General features: G+C 32.5%; 1 protein-coding gene and 4 non-coding genes across 5 annotated transcripts in view; 4 read left to right on the top strand and 1 right to left on the bottom strand.

The window, feature by feature from the left end:
• LOC126781297 (uncharacterized) overlaps positions 1–21,628 on the top strand; it is a 34,391-nt gene extending 12,763 nt beyond the window's left edge. Inside the window, exons 6-13 of the mRNA XM_050506219.1 lie at positions 18,349–18,463; positions 18,686–18,921; positions 19,083–19,213; positions 19,469–19,688; positions 20,156–20,320; positions 20,458–20,587; positions 20,944–21,092; positions 21,489–21,628. Of these exons, the coding sequence (XP_050362176.1) occupies positions 18,349–18,463; positions 18,686–18,921; positions 19,083–19,213; positions 19,469–19,688; positions 20,156–20,320; positions 20,458–20,587; positions 20,944–21,092; positions 21,489–21,608 (1,266 nt within the window). The 3' untranslated portion in view covers positions 21,609–21,628. The remainder of the gene's footprint in view (positions 1–18,348; positions 18,464–18,685; positions 18,922–19,082; positions 19,214–19,468; positions 19,689–20,155; positions 20,321–20,457; positions 20,588–20,943; positions 21,093–21,488) is intronic.
• Positions 1,233–1,306, top strand: Trnai-aau (transfer RNA isoleucine (anticodon AAU)). The gene has a single exon. It is a non-coding gene; the product is annotated as a tRNA-Ile (tRNA).
• Trnai-aau (transfer RNA isoleucine (anticodon AAU)) lies at positions 3,702–3,775 on the top strand. The gene has a single exon. It is a non-coding gene; the product is annotated as a tRNA-Ile (tRNA).
• Trnai-aau (transfer RNA isoleucine (anticodon AAU)) lies at positions 4,622–4,695 on the bottom strand. The gene has a single exon. It is a non-coding gene; the product is annotated as a tRNA-Ile (tRNA).
• On the top strand, positions 10,870–10,943 carry Trnai-aau (transfer RNA isoleucine (anticodon AAU)). Its single transcript has one exon. It is a non-coding gene; the product is annotated as a tRNA-Ile (tRNA).
• Positions 21,629–24,092: the final 2,464 nt, after the last annotated feature.

The raw sequence follows: 24,092 nt of genomic DNA, 5'->3' as shown, positions 1-24,092 counted from the left end.
AGTGGTACGGTTACGTACATAAACGTTTTATTATCATAAATCCATCTGACTAAAATTACGTGGCAATTCAGACATAAAATTATTAAACAAGCTACTACTCTTCCCGGCTTCACACGAGCAATATAAGCGTCTACATGAAAACTTTATATCGTAATACATATCGCTCTAATTTATCTAATTGGTTTACGCGGCACACGCCAGTAAAACTCCCAGTCGGCATGTTTTTGCCCGACATTTTCATCTTTTATATTTCAGACAATTTTCACAAAGACTTAAGGAATTATACACTTACCTCAAAAATCACTCCATCCATTGGTATAAACCGTATGAAAATCCGTTCCGTACTTTTTGAGTTTATCGCGGACAGACAAACAGATAAACGCGGTGGGGGACTTGTTTATAATACACAGTAAAGTATTTTTGTTTTGAATAAAATGAAAATGATTAGAGATTTTGTATTCAAACGAACAAATCGATACGGTTGTAAAACCGCCTAATTCATTATTATTTAATGTTTTTCGCTATAGCGATAAATTAATATGAATGTAAATGTCAACTGTTGGTAGGGCTTTGTGCATCGTCTGGGTGGGTATCACCCACTCACCGGATATTCTACCGCAAAACAGCAGTACTTGGTATTGTTGTGTTCCGGTTTGAAGGATGAGTGAGCCAGTGTAATCACAGGCACAAGGGACATATCATCTTAATTCGCAAGGTCGGTGGCGCATTGGCGATGTGGGTGAGGCTTAACATTTACAATGCCAATGTCTATGGGCGTTGTAACCACTTACCATCAGGTGACCCATATGCTCGTTCGCCTTCCTGTACTATAAAAAAATACCATATTGAAACTGTTAAATTCTACACGCAAAATGACTTGGTCGTTAATTGTGGAATTTTGCGTGATACGCAAAAATACTTCTGTATTAATAGTACATAGGCTTGTCTATGCTTTTATTTATAGCAATAATAGGGTTAGGTAGGCATTCATCTATTATTTCATATTACAAATTTGTATATTTCAACGACTTTCCTAAATAAATTAAATAATAATAAATATAATTACCTTACAAAAGCAATACTTAATATATACCTACTATTAAGATTGTACAATGAAAACAAAATGTCATTTAGAAAAATAAATATATTAAATACTTGAGTTCTGATAAATAATACTTCATGACTTTGATGTACAACGTATGTAGTTTTGTTTTTCAACAAATTATTCAACCGGCCCATTAGCTCAGTTGGTTAGAGCGTCGTGCTAATAACGCGAAGGTCGCGGGTTCGATCCCCTCATGGGCCACTTATCTTTTTCCCTTTTTGTTTTAATAGTACTTGAGTAATAACTAGATGATTGTTTTATATTCACATACATATTCCCCCCGCGTAAACTAAACTTTGACAAAAGTACCCCATTTCATATTCCACGTCGTATTTAGTTGGTTTCTATTAATTTTATCAATAAAGAAATTGGCCGCCGAAACGCTCACAGATGTAAACCTGACGGTTATTAAAATGTAAGTTTCTGGTTCCATGATAAAAATAAAATGGAGCTCCCTCAATAATTTATTCCAGTCGATTTTAACATTACGTTCACAATTAAATGATCCTTAATACTATTGAGCATCATTTTTTATTGTTAATCTATGTAGTAACAGCCTGTGAATGTCCCACTGCTAGGCTAAGGCCTCCTCTCCCTTTTTGAGAAGAAAGTTTTGAAGCTTATTCTACCACTCTACTTCAATGCGGGTTGGTGGAATACACATGTGGCAGAATTTCAGTAAAATTAGACACATGCAACCTGCATGTGTCTAATTTTACTGTTACTGTCCACCAAGTTGCTCCAATGCAGGTTGGTGGAATACACATGTGGGAGAATTTCAGTGAAATTAGACACATGCAGGTTTCCTCACGATGTTTTCCTTCACCGTCCAGCATGAGAAGAATTATAATCACAAATTAAGCACATGAAAATTCAATGGTGCTTGCACGGATTTGAACCCACAATCATCGGTTAAAATTCACGCGTTCTTACCACTGAGCTATCTCGGCATTTTTAATCTATATACATACATACATACATGCATACACACACACACTCTATGTAGAGTGATCTCGAATACAATATAGGATTAATAACGATATATAAATCAGATTTAAATAATGTATGGAGCACTTTATTCGCTGAAATATTTATTTACAAAATTCACAGGAGACGCCCTTAGGACACGCGTATTCTGAGCCCTTAAGAGAGCTCCCAATATTCTCACAATAGCTGACGGCCAATGACGCTATCCAGGCCATTTGAGCCAACAGCTACAATCAATTAATCATTAACAAAAATATCAACAATCAATATTATTATATTCGCGCTGTTATATACAGTAAATGAATATGGAGTACAAAATAAAGACATAGAATTTTGTTACATTAAATATATTTTTTTGCTGCGTGTGCGTACCACACTAATTAGGAAAAGCGACGAAGTATAAGTAACTGGCACTGTACTCTTGTAAACACACAATAGAGAACAGAGCGGCGTTGGAAATGAGGCATGACTTCATTAGAGAGCGTCATGCCGTTTCCCGTCACGGCATCCAAGTCGGTCACGATACGGTTTTACCCCAAAAGTGCGTCAATAAATGTTCATATCAAAATTAAATTGTAATTTGTACACGACAGCCAAATGTTAGGAAATTATTATATAGACCAGTAATTTATTTTTTATTTGGCTTGAATACTTATAAAATATATGATATTTTTTATATTATTTATTATATAGGAAGCCAAACAATGTACAATGTATATATGTCTATCCTAAAATATAATAATAAAAAAAAAATACATTTACTAACATCATACATCGTAATTATAGGCTAACTCATCATGCAATTATATAAATCTAGTTTTGCTTACTCCAATTTAACATATTTTAATCATATCGACAAAAAAAGTGTTACATGTTTTGTAAGATGATACGTATAAAAATAAATGACATAAATTAAAAAGAAGAAAAATAATAAAATTAAAATTAACATATTAGTAGGATTAAGACATAGAATTATTTAATTTTTGTTATCAATAGGTTGATTTTGTAAACTGATTTATTATGTTTAGTTATTCCAATAGGGGTGGCATGATCACTCGGTGACCAAACCCTTCTAAAATAAAGATTAAAAAAAATAATTAACATATGATAAAACATTACACTAATGCGCAAAAAAAAAACGATATAAAAGGGGTATGAACTATTCGCGGCACTAGTTTTATATTTAAATATGTAATTATATACTTAAATTTTTTAGTACCACTGATTTTTCAGCTGACTTAAATTATTTTACAATGCATTCACTTCATTTAATGGTAGGGTTTTGTGCAAGCCCATCTGGGTAGTCAACACACACTCATCATATATGTTACCGTTGGGCAGCAATACTTGGTGTTATTGTGTTTCGTTTTGAATGCTGAGTATGCTAGTGTAGTTACAAGCACGAGAAATATAACATATTAGTTCCCAAGTTTGTTGGTGCATTCGCGACTTAAGAAATGGTCAATATTTCTTATAGTGCCAATCTCTATCAGGTGGCCCATTATTCTGTCCAACTTAACTATTTGAAGAAAAATAATATAAAGATTAAATATGTATATAAGAATTTAAAAATGTTCAAGTAGTCTTTATTTTAAGAAAATAAGTCATCGGCCCATTAGCTCAGTTGGTTAGAGCGTCGTGCTAATAACGCGAAGGTCGCGGGTTCGATCCCCTCATGGGCCAAATAATACTTTTTATACATTTGGTAAATATTACAGATGTGAAATGTATAATAATATTATAAAATCTAATTTATTATGCCATAGTGTTTTTTAATCTACAATATATAAATTAAATTTTGCTTTGAATTTGATCAAAATTATTCAAGATAAAGCATAATTTCATACATGCAACATTAAAAACATATAAAATACATCTCATCAATATGAGTAATACAATAATTTTTGTTTATACTTTCATAACGAATAAATTTATTACAAAAAATAAATTTACATAATTAAGTAACAAAGCGGGCACAAGGGACATAAAATCTTAGGTTCCAAGGTTGATGGCGCATTGACTATGTAAGCGATGGTTGACATTTCTTACAATGCCAATGTCTAAGGGCGTCGGTGACCACTTACCATCAGGTGGCCCTTATACTCGTTCGCCTTCCTATATTATAAAAATAAGAAAATAAATAAAAATAAATTGTGTCACCATTCGCTTCTACCTATAAAAATTATATTGTGTCCATGATTAATAAAAATATTTCACAAATCATTATAACTACGTAGCAAGCTACAATAATGTGACGTCAATGCTACGATAAATCGTAGCATTACTAAGTTAGTGCATCTAATAAAATGACTATATATACTTATGTATGCCAAATAATTATATATTAGTCTTTACCAACATTGTTATTTACTTGTGCAACACTAAATAATATATATCTTTATGTATTTAACATTAAAAGTATTAAAAAAAAACAATTCATAGTAACCAAGTCATTGTTATCATAGTTATGCTAATTGTTATAATATTTATATTTCACTGTAATATGTTTAATACGTATAAAAATTATATTGGCCCATGAGGGGATCGAACCCGCGACCTTCGCGTTATTAGCACGACGCTCTAACCAACTGAGCTAATGGGCCGGTTGCTAGATTGGACAAAATTGAAAACCTATCTTATTGCAATAAGAACTGTGACGATGAATAAGGTATATATTTTATAACCTCTAGGAAATTTACATTTACCTGTATTTAAAATTATTTTCTCTGATGCTGAGATGGCCCAGTGGTAAGAATGCGTGAATCTTAACCGATGATCGTGGGTTCAAACCCAGGAAAGCACCACTGAATTTTCATGTGCTTAATTTGTGATTATAATTCATCTCGTGCTATACGGTGAAGGAAAACAGCGTGAGGAAACCTGCATTTGTCTAATTTCACTGAAATTCTCCCACATGTGTATTCCACCAACCCGCATTGGAGCAACTTGGTGGAATAAGCTCCATACCTTCTCCTCAAAAAGGGAGAGGAGGCCTTAGCCTAGCAGTGGGACATTCACAGGCTGTTACTTTACTTCTCTATAATACTAGCTGTCTGTTCTTCCTAGTAAAATTGAATCAAAGTCAGTGCCATTTTCCCATTCCCCTTAATGTTGATTTCCAAAGATCCTTTCTAAGCGGATGCAGCGAGATGCAATTGCTATTTATGTAATTAATTCTTCTAGATTGGAATGCCTTCAAGAAGGGAACAAAGATTTGTACAAAGTCCCTGTTTTAAAATTACTTGTTAATTAATAGCTAGCTTATACGTTGGCTGAGCCAGATGTAATAATTCCGGGTCGAGAAAATCAATCTTTAACTTGTGTTTTCTCAGTCAAGAAATTCTCAATAGTAGCCCGGAGACATATCAAGTCACGGACTTTAGGGTATATTTTCATTATTTGACGTAGTACGGGAGTAATTATTACGAGAGTTCTATATTTAAATTATATATTTATGTTTGTGTATGAACAAAGTTTTCCCGAGATAGAACAATAGGTTAGAACAGCTTAAACAATGATTGAACGGGTTAAAATCTGAACACCACATGATTCATTTGTTTATAATTCAATTGGTGCTCAGTTTTGAAAATAAAAATTGCCAAGATAGAAATAAAAGATAAGTTGATCGGTACTTACCGCTTTATTTATCTCATGTTCTCTACCCAAAGGTTGTTTTGAAGAGATCGCTCTTTTAGCGATAAGACCTTATTTCGTACATTAATAGGTTTTTTTACGTTTGTTTATAATTGTATGTTTCTGTAACTCTTTTGCTGTACAATAAAGCATATTCTATTCTATTCTAAGTTGGATGAAATTTTGACACATGTGTTGAATATGTTTGAAATATTCTTCTCATGGGGGGAGAAAGATCTTAGCCCAGCTGTGGGATGACCCGCAGCATGTTAAAGGCGATCAGAATGTTAATAGGTAGATAGATGTGATTGGTAACACCATCAAGTGTATCATTTGCTTCTATCTACCTAAAAAAAATTGTCTGTTGCGCAACTGACATTAATGAGTATATTTTTCTTATCGCTGATTCTTAATAATAACATTTGTAATCGTAGCTCCATAAATTATTTTATTAATCCGTCAAAAAATATTATCTAGTATTGATTTTTTATCTGTTATATATATTTTTATAACAGTAATAAATTAACCTTTTATCTGAATATGAATAAATAATCATCAGTCATAACATAAAGAAACGCCTTGTTTTTTAAACACAAATAATAATAATATAATCAATTTGAAACATTTAACTCAGACATGGTGACATTAACAAATGCTATTATAATTTTTTAAGGAAAAAATGTTTAAATATTTTATATATATATATATATATAAATATATTATATTATATATATAATATCATCCGCTTCATTGTTTGATATATATATAAACAATGAAGCGGATGATCGTTAAAATCAAGTATATATATAGTATATGTATGCCTCAGCGCAATTGGACAAATAATTTGAGATTAAGTATTTGTACGTGGATGTTACGATTATATTATTTTTTTGTTTAGTACCTATAATATGTTTTTTTTTAATTTAAAATAATAATATTAATATCGCCTATTATCAAATAATATATATTAAATATTTTCCTCAAGTTAATCGTCAAGTTGTCTTCTGGGTGGGTTTTTCTACCAGTGGATTTTTTAAGGTTGTTCATAGAAGGAAGGTGCTCTGGCAAATGGGCCACCTATTAACCATTCCTTACAACGCCAATCCACCACCAACTTTTGGAACAAAGTAGTTATGTCCTTTGGACCTATAGTTACATTGGTTCACCCTTCAAACCGGATTATTAGTAATTAGTAACAGTCTGTTAATGTACCACTGCTGGGCTAAGGCCTCCTCTTCTTTATTTGAGAAGAAGGTTTTTGGAGCTTATTCCCCCACGCTGCTCCAATGCGGATTGCTGGAATACACACGTGATAGAATTTCAGTGAAATTAGACACATGCAGGATAAGAGATGAATTATAACACAAATTAAACACATGAAAATTCAGTGGTGCTTGTGCACGTTTGAACCCATGGTCATCGGTTAAGATTCACGAGTTCTTACCACTAGGCCATCTCGGCTAATCGGCCAAGCCAGAACACAGCAATATTAAGTATTGATGTTTAGCGGTGAAATTAGTGATGACCGCCAAGTATCACCAAGTAACATGCCATGTTTCACCTTGCCTTCATACACGTTAAATTTGTAATGTTTATAACAAAACACACTCACAAACGTACATATTGTATATCTTAAAACGACGTTTCTTAGATTATACCCTGGAATGGGACATGGAATACTTTCATAAATAAGGAAAAAAATATTACAAACTGCGTGAGTGAAAATTAGTTATTATGTAAAGCAAACATTTAATCGTTATCTACAAAAGCGTGTAGTCATAACTCTAATACGAGTGGCAAAAGGTGTATTAAAGAAAATGTCCGTCACGGGCAGTTACATTTGCATATTTTATATGAAAATGGCCGGTTCAGAACGCTGCGTTCATTATATTTGTATGCTAAATTATTGTGTTCCTCCAAATATAAACACAGCAACGTGTAAACTTGAAATTGTTTATAAAAAATTCACATTTTAATACTGCAAAACAGATTCTTAAATGCCCCGGGAAAAAATCTTTCGGAAAATTAAAGAATGGTTTGGAAGTTGTTATATTTTCATTTTAATTTCATTTACTATTACGTAATACGAACCGATGTGGCCCAGTGGCTAGAACTCGTGAACCTTAACAAAAGATTACGAGTTCAATTACAAAACCAAGCACTGTGGAGTTTTATGTGCCATATGTCTGTCACAGGTCACATTTACCAATCCGCATTGATACAGCACAACGGAATAAGGTCTAAAATCTTCTCCTTTAGAGGAGATGACGTTTGTCCAGCATTGAGAATTTTATAGACTTCGTTTTAAACTCAATATGAAAATAAAAATGTACAAAGGCGAACTTATACCAATATGGAATCTCTTTCAGCCAAGTGTCGGTCGCGTAAAAACTTATAATAAAACTTAAACAGATATAAAAATACGATAAGTTATAATCAATGATGAATAAGTAAGTTATAAATATAAAATAATATATTTAACCTTATAAAATAATAATATATATATCTTTTATAGCGTTATTTACTCCCTTGGTATAAATATAATTATGTTTTAAAAATTAAGGTATAATATACATCTAACCTAAACTCAAAATTATCAAAAGGTTCGTATATGTATAAGAGTAATTATTCCAAAAGGTTCAAAATCTCTTTCAAAAAGCGAATAATTCACACACGTAATGAAATTGAAACTTTACATATAGAAACGTTGCACTCAAGTAAAAAGCCTTCAAATGTTACTCTCATAGCGACCAAAGAAATATAACTTGAAAATATTACACAGATTTATTTAATAAAATTTTCAAACTGACTGACTGACATACTACGCACATCGCGCATCTACGAATCTAGAAGCATACTTTGCACAAAAGTTTCTTATGTAGTACGTGGATAAGCATTGAGGATTTTAAAGCAGTCATCCTTTAAAGTTTGTTAAATAGGAAATAAAAGTTTGTACGGAAGTACTTGGTATTGTTGTGTTCCGGTTTGAAGGGTGAGTGAGCCAGTGTAATTACAGGCACAAGGGACATAACATCTTAGTTCCCAAGGTTGGTGGCGCATTGGTGATGTAAGCGATGGTTAACATCTTGCAATGCCAATGTCTATGGGCGTTGGTGACCGCTTACCGTCAGGGCCCATATGATCGTCCGCCTTCCTATTTTGTATAAAAAAAAAAATAAGTTCGTCATTTTTGAATTTTATAATTAATGTTTAAGAGCAAGATACAGATGTTACAGCGTTTGAAATTTGTATGGATGCCTGTACCAGTTTACGAGACAAACTATGAGGCTGAGACTAATAGCCGTGACATCACAAATACGTATTGTGACAGATCAATAGCCATCAATAAAACATAGTCACGTTTATTATCGATCGCCATGTCATATTACGGTCAGGTACAATGTCAGTGTCTCGTAAACGACGATTGCCGCCGTAATTTGCGTTTGTGAATTACATACTCGTTTTTTTTTTGTTTGGCAGAATAACATTGATCGTGTCTAGATTTGTTTATCTGTGGTCATTATAAAATCATTTTTTAATTTTACACCCTTGATCCTTTGGATCTGCGTAGAGATGTTGGATCACATTACATCTTCTATCGCATCTGTCAAGGGGAATGCTCAGAGGAATTGTTTTGATTAAACCCGGCCACTCATTTTCACCATCGGGTCTCGCACCAGAATTCTAAATTCAATCCATAGCACTTCGATGCCTGGAAATCCACAAGAGCGTGATTTTTAAGCATTTCCTGGCTCGCATAACCACTCTGTGGAACCAGATTTTGCGGGCGATTTTTCCGAACCGATATGATATAGAAACCTTTAAGAAAAAACATACTCATTCCTTCATAGTCGGCAACGCACCTGCAAGCACTCCGGTTTTGTAGGTGTCCATGGATGGATAGTCACTTTCCATCAGGTGAGCCTCATGCCCATTCCACGTGTTTTTTTTATAAAAAGAAGAGAGTTTTCTCTTCTTTTTATAAAAAAAACACGTGGAAGATGTCAATTGAACTAAGGCTGTACGATTAAATGGCCTCGTCTGTACGGATAACGAAACTATTAGAAAAGCCCTTCATGGAAAACAGTTATATCACAATATGCAAGTATATGTATTCATATAAAATTAAAAAAATAAATTCGACGTTTGCATATATTATATTAAATTGAAAAAAAAAAATTACATTACACAACTATATACAAATTAATTTTGACTATTAAAAACACATTAATTTTCTTTAAAGTGCAAAAAGTCTGGTGGCACGTAATTTTTTTTCAAAAGGTCATAATCACTGTAAACTAAAGGTTTTTCTTTTTGTCATTGCCGGCAATCGACCACCACCTTCGCTCTACCACAAAGTAACTGCTACTTATGATAAGTACTGCTCCGGATTTGATTCTTATCAACAGCACTGTTGCCGGAGCAACAATATTTGTAGTGTTTTTTTTAATCAACGGTTTCGAATACCCCGGCTAGGTAAATAGATTTTTGAAAAATTTATTCGCGATGTCATCACCTAAAGCTATACAACAACAGCTATATAAATCTACTATTTTATATGTAAAATATCTGTTAAATGTAATCCGAAATGTATTTTTTGTGTTAGAAAATTAAATTATTATATTGTTGTAAATTAGTATTATTTTTTTAATTTATTAATATGTCAACTACTAAGACGGCTTTAAATAAATTATTTATTTTAGCAACTAAAGAACAGAATATTATTAAAATCTTAATTTATCGTGAGAAGTCAGGGTAAGTCGTAGACAGAAGACAAACTACACCATATATACATAAGTGTTTGTTTAATAATAACTACCTTGAAACGTTTCATTTCAACCTTCAGCGGTGTGCCAAATGCAGAAATATATCATCCACGATTCGATAGCAGATTTTTTATGTATATTTTAAAATTCGAATTCGAATCTTAAGCCACACTCACACATACTCAAATTCTAAAATAGCTTAGTTTGTTATATAACCTTGTTTTTAAATCAAATGCAATGCTAAAAAATTACGCTATAGCACAATAAAAACGAAACGTTTTTTTAAACATATTTAAAATATATAATTGAATGCTAATAAATAAGTTTTTATAGCTTTTTTGTACATCATAGTTTTATTTTTCAGCAGATAGTACAACTGGCCCATTAGCTCAGTTGGTTAGAGCGTCGTGCTAATAACGCGAAGGTCGCGGGTTCGATCCCCTCATGGGCCATTTAACTATTTCTCATTTTGTTTTACAATTTCTATCGGTATAATATCAATAGGATCTATACAGAAATGTGCATAAGTATACCTAACCTGAAAAAAGTGTGACAAAAGTAAAAGATTTCCTTTAATTAAGATAGAATTTTCATATCATAAACGACCTACCTAATACGAATTGCACACAGATATAAACGAATTAAAGTACAAACACGCATCAAAAATCTAAATACTAACTTTGCAAAAATATTACATGCCGATAAAGTGAGTGACATTGAATTGGTTGGATCAATCAATGGCATAATTCTTTTTTTCATTCACAATGACGATATTATGTTAAGTGAAAACTGTATCGCAAGAGTCTAATATTTATAATGAACATTAATTGATATCTTGGGTAATTCTCGTATCCAATATCTCGTAGCCAATGTATTGCTAAGGATAATAGTCATATCACACGCGAGGGATCACGTTGCTACAAAAACGGAGCGCATTTGTTACATTGAAAAAAAACATAAAAAAGTAAAGTAACAGTCTGTTAATGAAAAAAAGAAATTATTAATCAATAAGACATTGCTCTTTTTATAGTATAGGTAGGCGGACGAGGATATGGGCCACCTAATGGTAAGTGGTCACCAACGCCCATGGACATTGGCATTGTTAGAAATGTTAACCATCGCTTACCTATCAATGTGCCACCAACCTTAGGAACTAAGATGTTATGTCCCTTGTGCCTGGCTCACTCGCCCTTCAAACCGCAACACAACAATACCAAGTACTGCTGTTTTGCGATAGAATATCTGATGGGTGGGTGGTACCTACCCAGACGAGTTTGCAAAAAGCCCTACCACCAGTAAAATGTACATATACTTTATCAATAATCATGGAGGATATGTAAGTGTATATATTTTATGTAATGTCCTTCAGATCTATTTTGGCCAGGGCTGCCAATCCCAAAGAGTAGCCAACTGCGCAGGAGATATTATAGAGAACAAAAAAGTGCGCAAACACAGGTGCACTTTCTATTCCCAAGTTCTCACAATCCGATGGGACGGAGATCCGACACGACCGGAAAGAGTATAAAAGATATTTTATGTATGTAATTAGTGACAAAGAGTAAGAACTCAGTTTTTTGTCAGACCTTCTCATAAAATATATAAAAATCGAATAAAATCAAAATATTTTTATTTTAATAGACTTTACAAGTGCTTATGAATCGTCAAGCACTACCATCGGTTTGGAATGTGGATTCCACCGAGAAGAACCGGCAGAAAGCTCAATCTTAAAAAAAACGATTTGAATGCTTGCTACATTCTCTTTGAATAGTATATAATATATTTTACCTATTTATATACAAATATGCAAGTAATGTTTAAGGTTAAATTGTAGGTAGATACATTATATATAACATTATATATAACCTATACTTTTATCGTACCGAAACATAACATCCTTAGTATTTTTGATTGCCAGGCTTTTATAATTTAAAAGTCATTTGAAAAAAAAGAACACTAACTTTATTTCCTTAGTTTTTCTCAAGTCTAAGGCTTATTTTCGAAACATGTTGACATTACAAAACAGTAAGTTCTTATTTTTTTAATTAATATTCCATACATTTAACATTCAAAAAACACAAAATATCCAGCAACAAAATATTCACAAGAATATTTAGGTAAAAATACAACCAAATTTCGGAAATTATAGAATTATCCAAATTCCATCAATTACCGTCCAAGTATAGACAATTACCAGCCCGCTTATACATATTTTACTAAGCAAATACCTGCTTTCAGAACTTTGCTCAGAAAATATCGATGTTTCGATGTCAAGTTCGTCTTGAGTCAAGGAGAATTCATTTATGTACATATATATATACATACGTCACGATCGACTGCGTCCGATATACCAAAGTAACATGTCGATAAATATAACTTTATTATTGATTTTTAGTTAAAATAAATTTTTGCTTTGAATATTTAATCGTATATGTTTTTTAATTCTTATTACTAAACTATTTACACTTATATCAGTCGCCCTTTACTGATCCTTAATTTTAATTTAATTCCCTATATTTACAATACTAGTGTCACTTACGATGTTTATCGACAAATGCTCGATATGTTTCGGAAAGACCAAGGCTACTGTCGTCATGTAGGCCAAAGCGTCAAAGGGCCCCCCTTTGAAGCAGCTTGAGATATTTATTAGATTTAGGTATTTCGATACTAATAGTTCATATAGTGCTCGTTACTAAATGCTCTGGTGTCGATATATTTTTTACTTCCATATATTTGTCATCATAGTATATTATTCGTTCATCCAAACGCTACTAATTTCACCAACATCTATATACCATATATGTAAACATATTGTTCAAGACTAATTTGCATTATATAGAATATTCGTTTAATTTTCCTTTTCGTTAATAGATAGCGCTAGTTGTCTTTTAAATCGCGCTATAGTTATTTATCTTTGTAAGTACTTAAAAAAAATCTTGGCCATTTTTAAAACGAGAGAGAACAATAAAGTTATCTGAGTAGTACATATTCGGTAGTTTTAATATTAAAATCATTACAGTACAGTACTAATGAGTAATCCCAAACACATATATAAGAGTATGAATATTACAATGACACTAAACCAATCCATCAATCCCTGCTCTTTTCCAATTTTCTATTCAATAGAAAATCCATAACACATTGATTACATTCATGCAATGTTAGTAATGCTATGACCATAAACTTCGACGATAGAATTTCAAAATGAAATTTATTACTTGATCGTTCGCCGTAGACAATGAAACCACCTGTGGACTCCCATGCAACTTTACCATTACGAGGTTGTTGAGTTGATGAATAATTATTAAAATATAATTATATCTTTACGTACATCTACTAGTATTAATTATAAGTATGTATGAATGAATGAATTATAAAAATGATTGCGTTGTCCCCTCGACCATGGACATTACGGGCTTTAAATGTAAAATGAGGTGATAAGTTCTATTTTCTTCTTTCGAATGTCACATCAATGATGATAGCAAGAGAGATATAACCACAAAACAACGTTTATAAGTAAGGTCGTAAGTGTTTAAGAAGAAAATTAAATAAATATAAGTATAATTTAATATACATGACTTGATATTTTTACGATACAATGCGAAGTTATTTCGTCAGTTTTTCTACCGAAAAACAACAATAGTTTGTACATTTGTGGTCCGGTTTAAGTATCGTGTGCGAAAATGTAAACAGGCACAAACAAGACATCTTAGATCTGTGAAGGCACTCTATGGCAAGGTCTTTGCGGGAAGATACACAATGTTACCAGCTAAAATAAATAAATAAAAAATACTGATACATGAAATTAGCACATGACAAGCCACGGCTGAAAATTAGTATGATCATAAAATGACTTGTGAGATCGAATGTTGATAAAGTTTTATTCGTAGAATAAAATATGTACACAACGCTCGATGATTCAGTAAAATCGATGCGTTCATGTTAAAACTATTCAATGGTATGTTTTTTTTAATGTACCAATTTATGAGTAGCATAATTATATAAAGCTATGTTCGTTTTAAGCGCTTTTAACAGGCATGATGTTTAATGCTAAATAAATTATTTCAACTACAACGTTTACATAGTTTTTTCAGGTAGTTTTTTTTAAATGTTTCCGATTTTATTCATTATTGCTGTAATGTATCAGCCCGGTGATCTTGTCACATCCACTGATATTTTAGATTAAAAAACACTGTCAGACTAACAAAAACGATGTTAAGATTTTCGTAATTATGTTTCAATAAAAATGTCATTGGACATTACAAAAAATACAAAAAGATCACACAATCCTATATACATTTAAGCGCATCTCAGGCGTGGCCTTAAAGATCCAAGGCTCCTAGGAACTTTGACATTTGTGTCCACCCATTTCAAAGCCGTTAGAGTAAAACTATAATATTATTTTTGGCTGGATGAGCTTTGGTTTGCCGGGTCCTCAGGTCGGTGAATTGTAGGCCTAGGCACAAATCCAAGGCTACGCATACCCCAAGCCAAGTAAAGTAGAGGAATAGCTCAAAGCCTTCTTTATATATAAGTGTAAAGGATATCTTTGCCAAAAGTGGTACCTTCACAATCTGTTAATATTTCTTTTGCATTAGAAAATGAGTCTTAAATCGCGATGGTACGGTTTATATTAGAAGGTTGTTTTATAATATTTTTTTTACCGGAATAATATTGTAATATTTTAAAACTATATCTACATATTTATATATAGCGATATAATATAAGCAAGTTTTCCGAGGACGTGCGACTATGCAGGTGTCCGAAGTTAACGACTGTGAAAATTTAATAACAGCGACTAATATCGTGTTTAGGTCAGTAATAAATGACTGTTTCTTTACACGTGCCAGGAGGCGCGGCCAGAGACCTACGTTAGAAGTTCTAATGAAAAGTTTATCATTTTATCAAGGAGAACAAATGTGTTGTGCTATACGTATACCGGAACATGACTCTGTCTGTACTTAAGTGAGTATTTTGTAAAAAATAAAAATAAAAGAAAGCTCCAGAAATATTTTTGTACTATGTAACAAATATAAAATTATATTTATTATTATTATTTTCGTATAGTAGTTAATGATTGCAATGTTCACGTCATTGGGATGAAATAGTGGTGAGAAATAAAAATAAGGTCACGGACAACGTCTGTGACAAATGATTAATATTAAAAAAAACAAATAGAAATTCTTTGATGAATACTAAATAATTTGTTTGTTTAGTAAATAACTAAACGTACGAGAATTCTACAATACATAAATTAAAATGTATTGTCAATGCCACAAAATATTTGTATGTATTTAATTTCGATCGATATATTTATAAGCAAGGGTATAAGAAATGCACCCGCGAGGCGAATAAAACCCGCAATTACTGTAGAAGTACTACAGTAGAATACTGTATAATTAACGTTATATAACTTTTTATTAAAAAAAATATTTGTTGTCTTCATACACCCGGCGCTAGCCCTCGATCAGGATACAGCGAGATTCTTTCTTTCAACAACCTTTTGTCGACGCTTTCACTTGACAGTGCATTTTAGTTAATTCTATGTAAATAATAATTCATTATCATCATCATCGACCCTTCGTAGTCCACTGTTGGACATAAGACTCTCCAATGGTACGCCACTGAGCTTGAACTTCAGCTCTGAGTCTCCATCCGCTGCTAGCCACTTTGCGAATATTATCCCCACCTAGCCGGAGGGCGTCCTACGCTACGTTTGCCAAGGCGTTGTCTAATAATAATTACCATATATATAACAATCAGTGACAGTGCAGTGTGTACAGTGACAGCCTGTGAATGTCCTACTGCTGGGCTAAGGCCTCCTCTCCCGTTTTTTTTTGTGGAGAAGGTATATAACAATCAAAGACGACGTATGTATTTGGAATTTTCACATATTCGCACCCCTTGCTACCTGGTGATAAAGCGATCGCTTCTTTAGCTCTACTGTCTGTTATTCGTAGCCACGTCGTAGCCTTTCGATCCGTAGATAGCCCCAATGGTAGCTTTTGAATTTATTAACTTATTATTTTTTTTTTAATTTAACGCCTTTTTTGATATTGAAAGCGGGCATAAATTATCCTGTCATATTACCCATTATTGCTGTGTTCGAGACTGTATTACGCGTTCGACATTACAAGCGCGTGCCACGTTGAACTTTCCCGCATATACAATACTGGGATGTTCACTTCACTTATTCATCTGATGAAATGCTCTACTACGATATATTTATCGACCAGTTGAGTATTGTCTGTCTGAGAATTTTCTGATAGAAAAACACAATAACTTGACCTGGGAATTGAACCCAGGACCTCCGGGTCTGCAGCCTTACATCATGCTACTAGACAAACTAGGCAGTCACGTATTATATATACCGTATTAACAATACTTAGTATTTTTGTGTTCCGGTTGGAAGGTTGGTAGCGCATTGACGCCGAAAGGGATGGTTAAAATTATATCCCTCAAAATAAATCTTAGGTTTCAACTGTTTAATTTATTTTTTTTATTACAAAACATACGGTAAATATTACATACATGATACATTAATTATCTTATTCATAAACTAATCAAGTTTCCATTTAAAACTAATTCAAATATGGTAAAAATTTCCTGGTGGTAGGGCTTTGTGCAAGCTCGCTTGGGTAGGTACCACCCACTCATCAGATATTCTACCGCAAAACAGCAATACTTGATATTGTTGTGTTTCTTTTTGAAGGGTGAGTGAGCCAGTGTAATTACAGGCACAAGGGACATAAAATCTTAGTTCCCAAGGTTGGTGGCGCATTGGCTATAAGCGATGGTTGACATTTCTTACAATGCCAATGTCTAAGGGTGTTTGGTGACCACTTACCATCAGGTGGCCTATGTGCTCGTCCGCCTTCCTATTCTATATAAAAATAAATTAAAAAAAAAGCATGCAATTCAGCATATTATAAATGATAATTATAAATGTTTAAAAAGATAAGTAACAGCAAATAATATGAAAAAAATAACTAAATTAACAAATAATTATTAATTTTCTTTTTAAATGTATTGAGCGAACAAGAAAAAATGTCTAAATCTAAGTATTTCTTATTGTTATTTTTACAATAGCGATAAATAAATACATTTAACGATTAGTTACATCTTCATTATTTAATTAATGACTTCATAAACAACTGCAATCGAATTGAGAACCTTTCGAGGCCAGTTAAAAAAATAGAAAAAAAAAACTTTTAAACATCACGTTCATCCGCCTCAAAAGTGCTACTAAAATAAATTAAACCATTAATTACATTGGCCCCGTTTCTACGAGTTTTTCTATTACGAAGAAAACGTTCTGTGTCCATTGAATTGGAAAATTGAACGAAAAATAAATTATTAGTATTTCAATCATCGAAACTCAGTATGAGTTACTTCTGAATATTTTACTAATCACACTTCGAAGTTCTCATCAATTTTATAAGGGTAATAAAACATTTCAATAGGAAACATATATTGGACTTGTTTCTTAGTAAATTAGTAAAGTTATATACACAAATGTCTAATATTTTTTACTTAGAGAAGATTGACATTCTTTATTTGGAGAACAGTCGTTATGTTCGCCGCATTCTTATCCGCATTTTAGAATGTCGGAAAAAATTATGAAATTATTACGTATAACTACAGTCTTAGGACCACGATACGCCGAATAATTTTTCCTTGGATTAGGAAAGAGAGTTTTATAATGTATATTTTAATCCGTTAAATAAATATAATATGGAGGAAAAATTAAATGTACTATATAATAAAATTAAGGACACCGTAAAACAGATTACGATTAATATATGAGGCAAATTATAGACAATTTAAAACGAATCTAACCTAAAATAATATATTTTACAGGTCAATGGCGAAAGAAATCCTGAAGAAGTTTACAAGGATTTCCGGACTGCAGTTCTGCAAATTCTGGGTGCGGTAGAAGAGCAAGGCATGAATGGAGTTGGTGTTGGTGCTCGAGGTATTTTGTACAAACATTTTGTTTTTTTTTTATAATTTTGGTGCTTGCATTATATATTAGTCTAGAAATTTAAATGTCAATATCATAATGTGACGAAGAAACCAATCTACTTAGATCATAATTGCCTACCAAACCTGGAATAGAAAAAATGGTGAATCTAAGTGGAACTTCGCGACATGAATTGACAACTATCATATATAACTTTGTTACATTTCTTTCCAGCTATACCAGGTGAAATAGTTGGCGTTGAGCCAGCACCGGCGAGAATTCATGAGGACGACCCACTAAAAGCCCAAGACGTAGACATTGAAGACGATTCATTGCCAGCAACAAAAATGCCAATAATTCCTGCCGCTCCAGTGCCCGTGATGCCAATATCGGCCGCTCAATTGCCTATCGCATCTGTTCCTAAAGTTTTACCAATCAATGGCAATATCGAAAGAGTTCTTAGTCCTAAGGTATTATTTTTATATTTCTTGATTAAACAATAGTGACCAATCATTAACAACGTGAGACTATTTCGAACATATATTTTGTCGCAACAAATATTTCTTCAATTTTCTATGATATATCTTGTTATGCTTCATTTTAATATTATCAATTAAATATCAAATCACAGACCGAAGTGATAAGAGTCCATGGTGTAACGACAACACCACCGACATTGTGGGTGGTGGGTGGCCCTGGCAGTAACAAAGCTACATTGTGCGAACGAGCTGTATCTCAACGGAACGGTTGGACGCATTTCAGGTAAATAAAAAAATATTAACATCAATTTATTGATCATCATAGTAATATTATATAAAGATTAATTTAATTTGTTTGTTTTCTTCACAGTATTAAGATATTTTTTTTTAAACTACATTTCAGTTGTGCATAGGCAAGGCGAGATCAGTTTAATATTGCGTATATATATTATACGTGTACTCTATTCTAACTAGAGATCATAAAGATATAATGTAAATAATTAAAATAACATTCAATATATTTATCTCTTGCCAATAGCTTGGGACAACGTCTCCGTGCAATAGCCGAGGCTGGTGGCGGACCGGCATCGGATGGCAATATCGCTCGCACAGCCGTCAGTGCTGGGGAACTAGTCCCTGGAGACTTGATCACCAAGATGGTGACAGCCGCTGTTAGAGACGCTGCACGCAGTGGACATGGCATCGTCCTAGATGGATATCCCCGAGACTTGGAGCAGATGCAGTCGTATGAGACAGAGGTTTGTGACACTAAAGTTTATAAGTTTATAATTACTATGAATCATCTGTACATCATGATTAATTTGCATTAGAAAATGCTCATTGCAGATTTGTCTCTAATGTAATATTAAGCAATATGCGGTATTTTTTTAAATATATTTTAGTTTTATGTTAAGCTAATCTAATATTGTCAAGCTAATCATGCAAACTTGTAGATTTTTAAAGATTACTTAATATTAATTATTCATCATCAAAGAACAATATATTCAGCAGGATAAAAGCGTTAAATGGCGGCTTTATAAAGATCTCTTCCAAGCAATTTTTGTGACAGAAACTTATTTATAAGAATTGAAGAAATAGGGTAGTGAAAAAAATATGTAAAATTTTAACACAATATTTTATGTTAGGATAAATAACATAATCAACAACAATATGGTAGTGAATCACTACACATAGACTTTTATTATTAATATAAAAATTGTTTTAGTTCAATGTGACTCCGCGTATGGTGCTCTTGGATTGTTCGAAACTCCAACTGGGTCGGGGTCGGCGAGATGACTCAGTGGCTGCCTTCAGAAGACGTCTCGAAGTATTTAGGGAACAGAGCTTGCCGATGCTAAAGAACTTGGACCAACAGCATCGACTCGTGATCGTGAGTTACCAAATAAGATTAGTCTAGTCTAGTCCCTCAAAATTGTATTTTCGATTTTCAATAAATTAAGATCAGTGTAAACAATTTATTTATCTTATGAATCTATGACACCCTTGCGGTTTTGATCTATCTGTCAGGTGGATGGCGATACAGACTCATCGGACGTACAACTCGAGTTCACGAGGGTGTTGGAGGAGGAGATGGATAAGGCTGAAGCAATCGCATCGATATCACAACAAAACACACAGACACATCTACCACAGAACGGTAACGTTTCTGGTATGTACGATGTATTAATTTTTTTTTAATAGTTTGATTTGCACTCAAATGTTCTTTTACAAATGGGGTGTATATATTTTTTGGATTATTTCTGGAATGCAGACAAAAAATTTAACTGATTGTAAGTTGTCATTTTGAACCATAGACACAAATATAAACTATTTCAAACAAAGTCAGTGCGCTTTCAATCACTGTTCCTATGTTGTGTGTATTTTGTTCCTGCAATCAAACTGGCTCATATTTATAATAACAACGCATAGAAGTATTACTGTTTGTTTGTTTGTAGAATTGTTTAGTGGCTGTTGTTACGTTATAAAATTATATTCGCAATGTATGATTATCAGATGGGACAACGATACACCAATTCGCGCATGCAGTGTCTCGTATCGGGGCGGGAATCGCCAACGGAGTCGCTCGGAACGGGTCAGTACATAACGGAACATTGCCAAACGGGACAGTCGGTAACGGGTTCATTGGCATAGCTAATAATAAGGTTCGTAGTATTCACTAGTAAATCAAACGATTTTTAAAGACGCCACTATTTAAGCCATTTGGTAGTAAGTGGTCACCACCGCCCATAGAAAATGGCAAAGTAATAGATCTTAACTATTCCCTACATCACCAATGCCCCACTAACCTTGAAATAAGATAGCATGTCCCTTGTGTCTATAGTTACACTGGATTACTCGCCCTTCTAACCTGCTTAGCGGCTAAATATGATGAGTGGGTGGTACTTACCCAGTGGCTTGGACAAAGCCGTTCACCAAGAGAACAGTTTACAGTGTTTAGCTAATTATCAAGAATTTACTGTTCATAACTGCAAGAATTTTACGAGCAAACCGCTCATATATAATATTGTTGATGTTACTATAGTTCTAACTGCTTCTAGGTAAAGCCAATGATCAACAACGTATCCAAGATACCCACAGTCTCGCAAATGACGCAGGACCAAGTGAGGAGACTTTATGAGCAGAGTTCTGGTGAAATAACAATGAACTCGCATATATAGATATTAAGAAACTGCATATAAACGTATTGATCGATCGTCTCGTGGACGAAAAAATTAAAAAGTGCCGAAGAGTTTGAAGTATTTTCGATAATATAGTTCTTTAATTAATTCTTAGTTATTTATGTAGTAATCATAATTAAATAGTTATATAATAATTAAGTTAAATGCGGTAGTTTGATACTGCCGTCGTGAGTCCTTGTTAATAGTACTCGGTAGCGCTTATATGTTCACCTATGAAATAAACTACTAAAGATACTAATTAGTTAAATGTTTATAATATTTTACGATATTTAATAAAGCACACAGTCAGTAAGCACAATTACTTTTATTAAAACTTAAATGACGGAATAGAAAACGTAATTAATTGTGTAAAAATATATTGCAACGTAATTACAACAATAATATAATAATAATAATAATATCCTGGGACATTATTCACACACGGCCATCTGATCCCAAACTAAGCAGAGCTTGTACTATAGAAACCAGACAACTGATATACTACATATACTACTTTTCTTTTGTAAATACATACTTATATAGATAATTAACCCAGATTAAGGACCAAGAGGCATGTTCATGCACACAAATATTTGTCCTAGGTGGGAATCGAACCCACAACCTACACCGTGAAAAGACAAGTATCACCAACTACTCCAACCGGCCTGTCAATATCTACAGAACAAACGTGTGTTTTCTTAAAAATTAAAAAGTCTATCTCTCTATCAGTTTAGATGTCTGTCTAGTTGTCATATCTTTCCTCTCTCTCATACATTGAAAGTACATAAGCGTGACGCGTTCTCAAAATTTTACTCTCAATTTTCGTCATATATCACATATAGATTATATCAAATCACCGTCCAAAGTTTCACTTCAAAAATATTCGGATGTTGTGATGTTTTGTATATATTTTAAAACTTTGCTAGAATATACAAATTATTTTGTTAATTCTTTGTTTTTCTCTCAAATACATTCTCTATCGCTTAACGCAATTTCAAAAGGTTTTATAGTAACAGCATTTGTTACAGATAATAAAACTGATTACATTACCAGAAAAATTGTGAAACATAACAATTTGACAGTTGATACAAATTGAACTGAATTATTTCAAATTTCCTGCTTTATTTTATTTTAATTTAAATATAAATAGCGAACTACTCCTGAGCCAGACATTAACCTTTGCTACAGAAGCTTAATAATCTGCAATAAATAAAGTTACTTAAGTAAAGAATAAATTATCTATTAAAATGTGATAATTCATTCAATTTATTTTATTCTTTTAATATTTACCGTTAAATTTATGTTATTAACTTTTTGCACAACTGTTAATAAAAGTAGAATAGGATAAAACTTTTAATAAAATTGTATAGAAAAACACTCGCTTACTGATTCATAAAAAATGGGATTCAAATTAAAAGTAAGTTCACAATTGGACGAATTTAAATTCATTTAGCTATTAAGTTTAAAATTAATATTTATTAGTAATTTATATTTAGACGTTAAATAGAATAAATTATTTGTAAATTAATTATCAAACGATTTAAAGCGCTTAAACTAAAAAAAATAATGCACAAATTTAAATTTAAATGAAAATTCTATTGCAAAAATTAATAAAAAAAAAACGCACATTAAACACTAATTGTTTATGATAATTAATATTGTAGTTTAAAAAAAACTTATAATGTCAGTCATTTGACATTTAAGACCAAAACCGGCTGATGAGGACCATTTTAGTGATAGAATTAAAAAAAGTGTACATATTATTATTTTAAATTTATAGAAATTTCGATTTATGGTATAGTTCTAATCAGCGTCACGTAGAATAGAATAACACAAAACAGGGGCCAACTTAGACTTTAGATTAGATTTACTAGTCATTAGAAAACAACACACATCTTATTTGACACGTTTATATTTAGAAATAAGCAAAATGTTCATCTTTAATTGTAATCGCTTTCAAAATGATAAGTCAATCATAATATTAATAAAACTAGCGACTTTTTATGTATATATTATGTAATTATCGATCAGTATTTTTAACCTATTATAGTAAAATATTGACGAAAAATGGAGCTGTACTTTATATCGTTAATAAATAATCTGCCACAGACATCTACGATGCATCTCTATGTGTTATTTTACATTTTTAAGCGGTAATATTATTAAATTTATGACGTTACACGGCCGTACTTATAAAAGTTAGTTTATCAGGTGATTAGTTAAAGAATGCTGTCTTCTTCTTTCGAGTGACAAATCAATAATGACAAAAAGAGAGAAATCAGTCTTTAACTAAACCGCCGCTGAGCTACTTTTATAAAGCCGATAATGTTTAGTGATATATTTAACATAAACAATTTATTATTAGATTTATTCTATACGCATTTAAAATAACGACTTAGACAACACAAAATTAGTCTAGTTTTTCTCAGTCATTTCCTTATACTTATTGTTTCATTTACTTAAACTTACAAGTTACAACTCTTG

Source organism: Nymphalis io, chromosome 3 (genome assembly GCF_905147045.1).
Source record: "Nymphalis io chromosome 3, ilAglIoxx1.1, whole genome shotgun sequence".
Lineage (NCBI taxonomy): Eukaryota > Metazoa > Arthropoda > Insecta > Lepidoptera > Nymphalidae > Nymphalis > Nymphalis io.
Note: the sequence above shows the minus strand (reverse complement) of the source record. Positions and strands in the feature narration are given on the sequence as shown.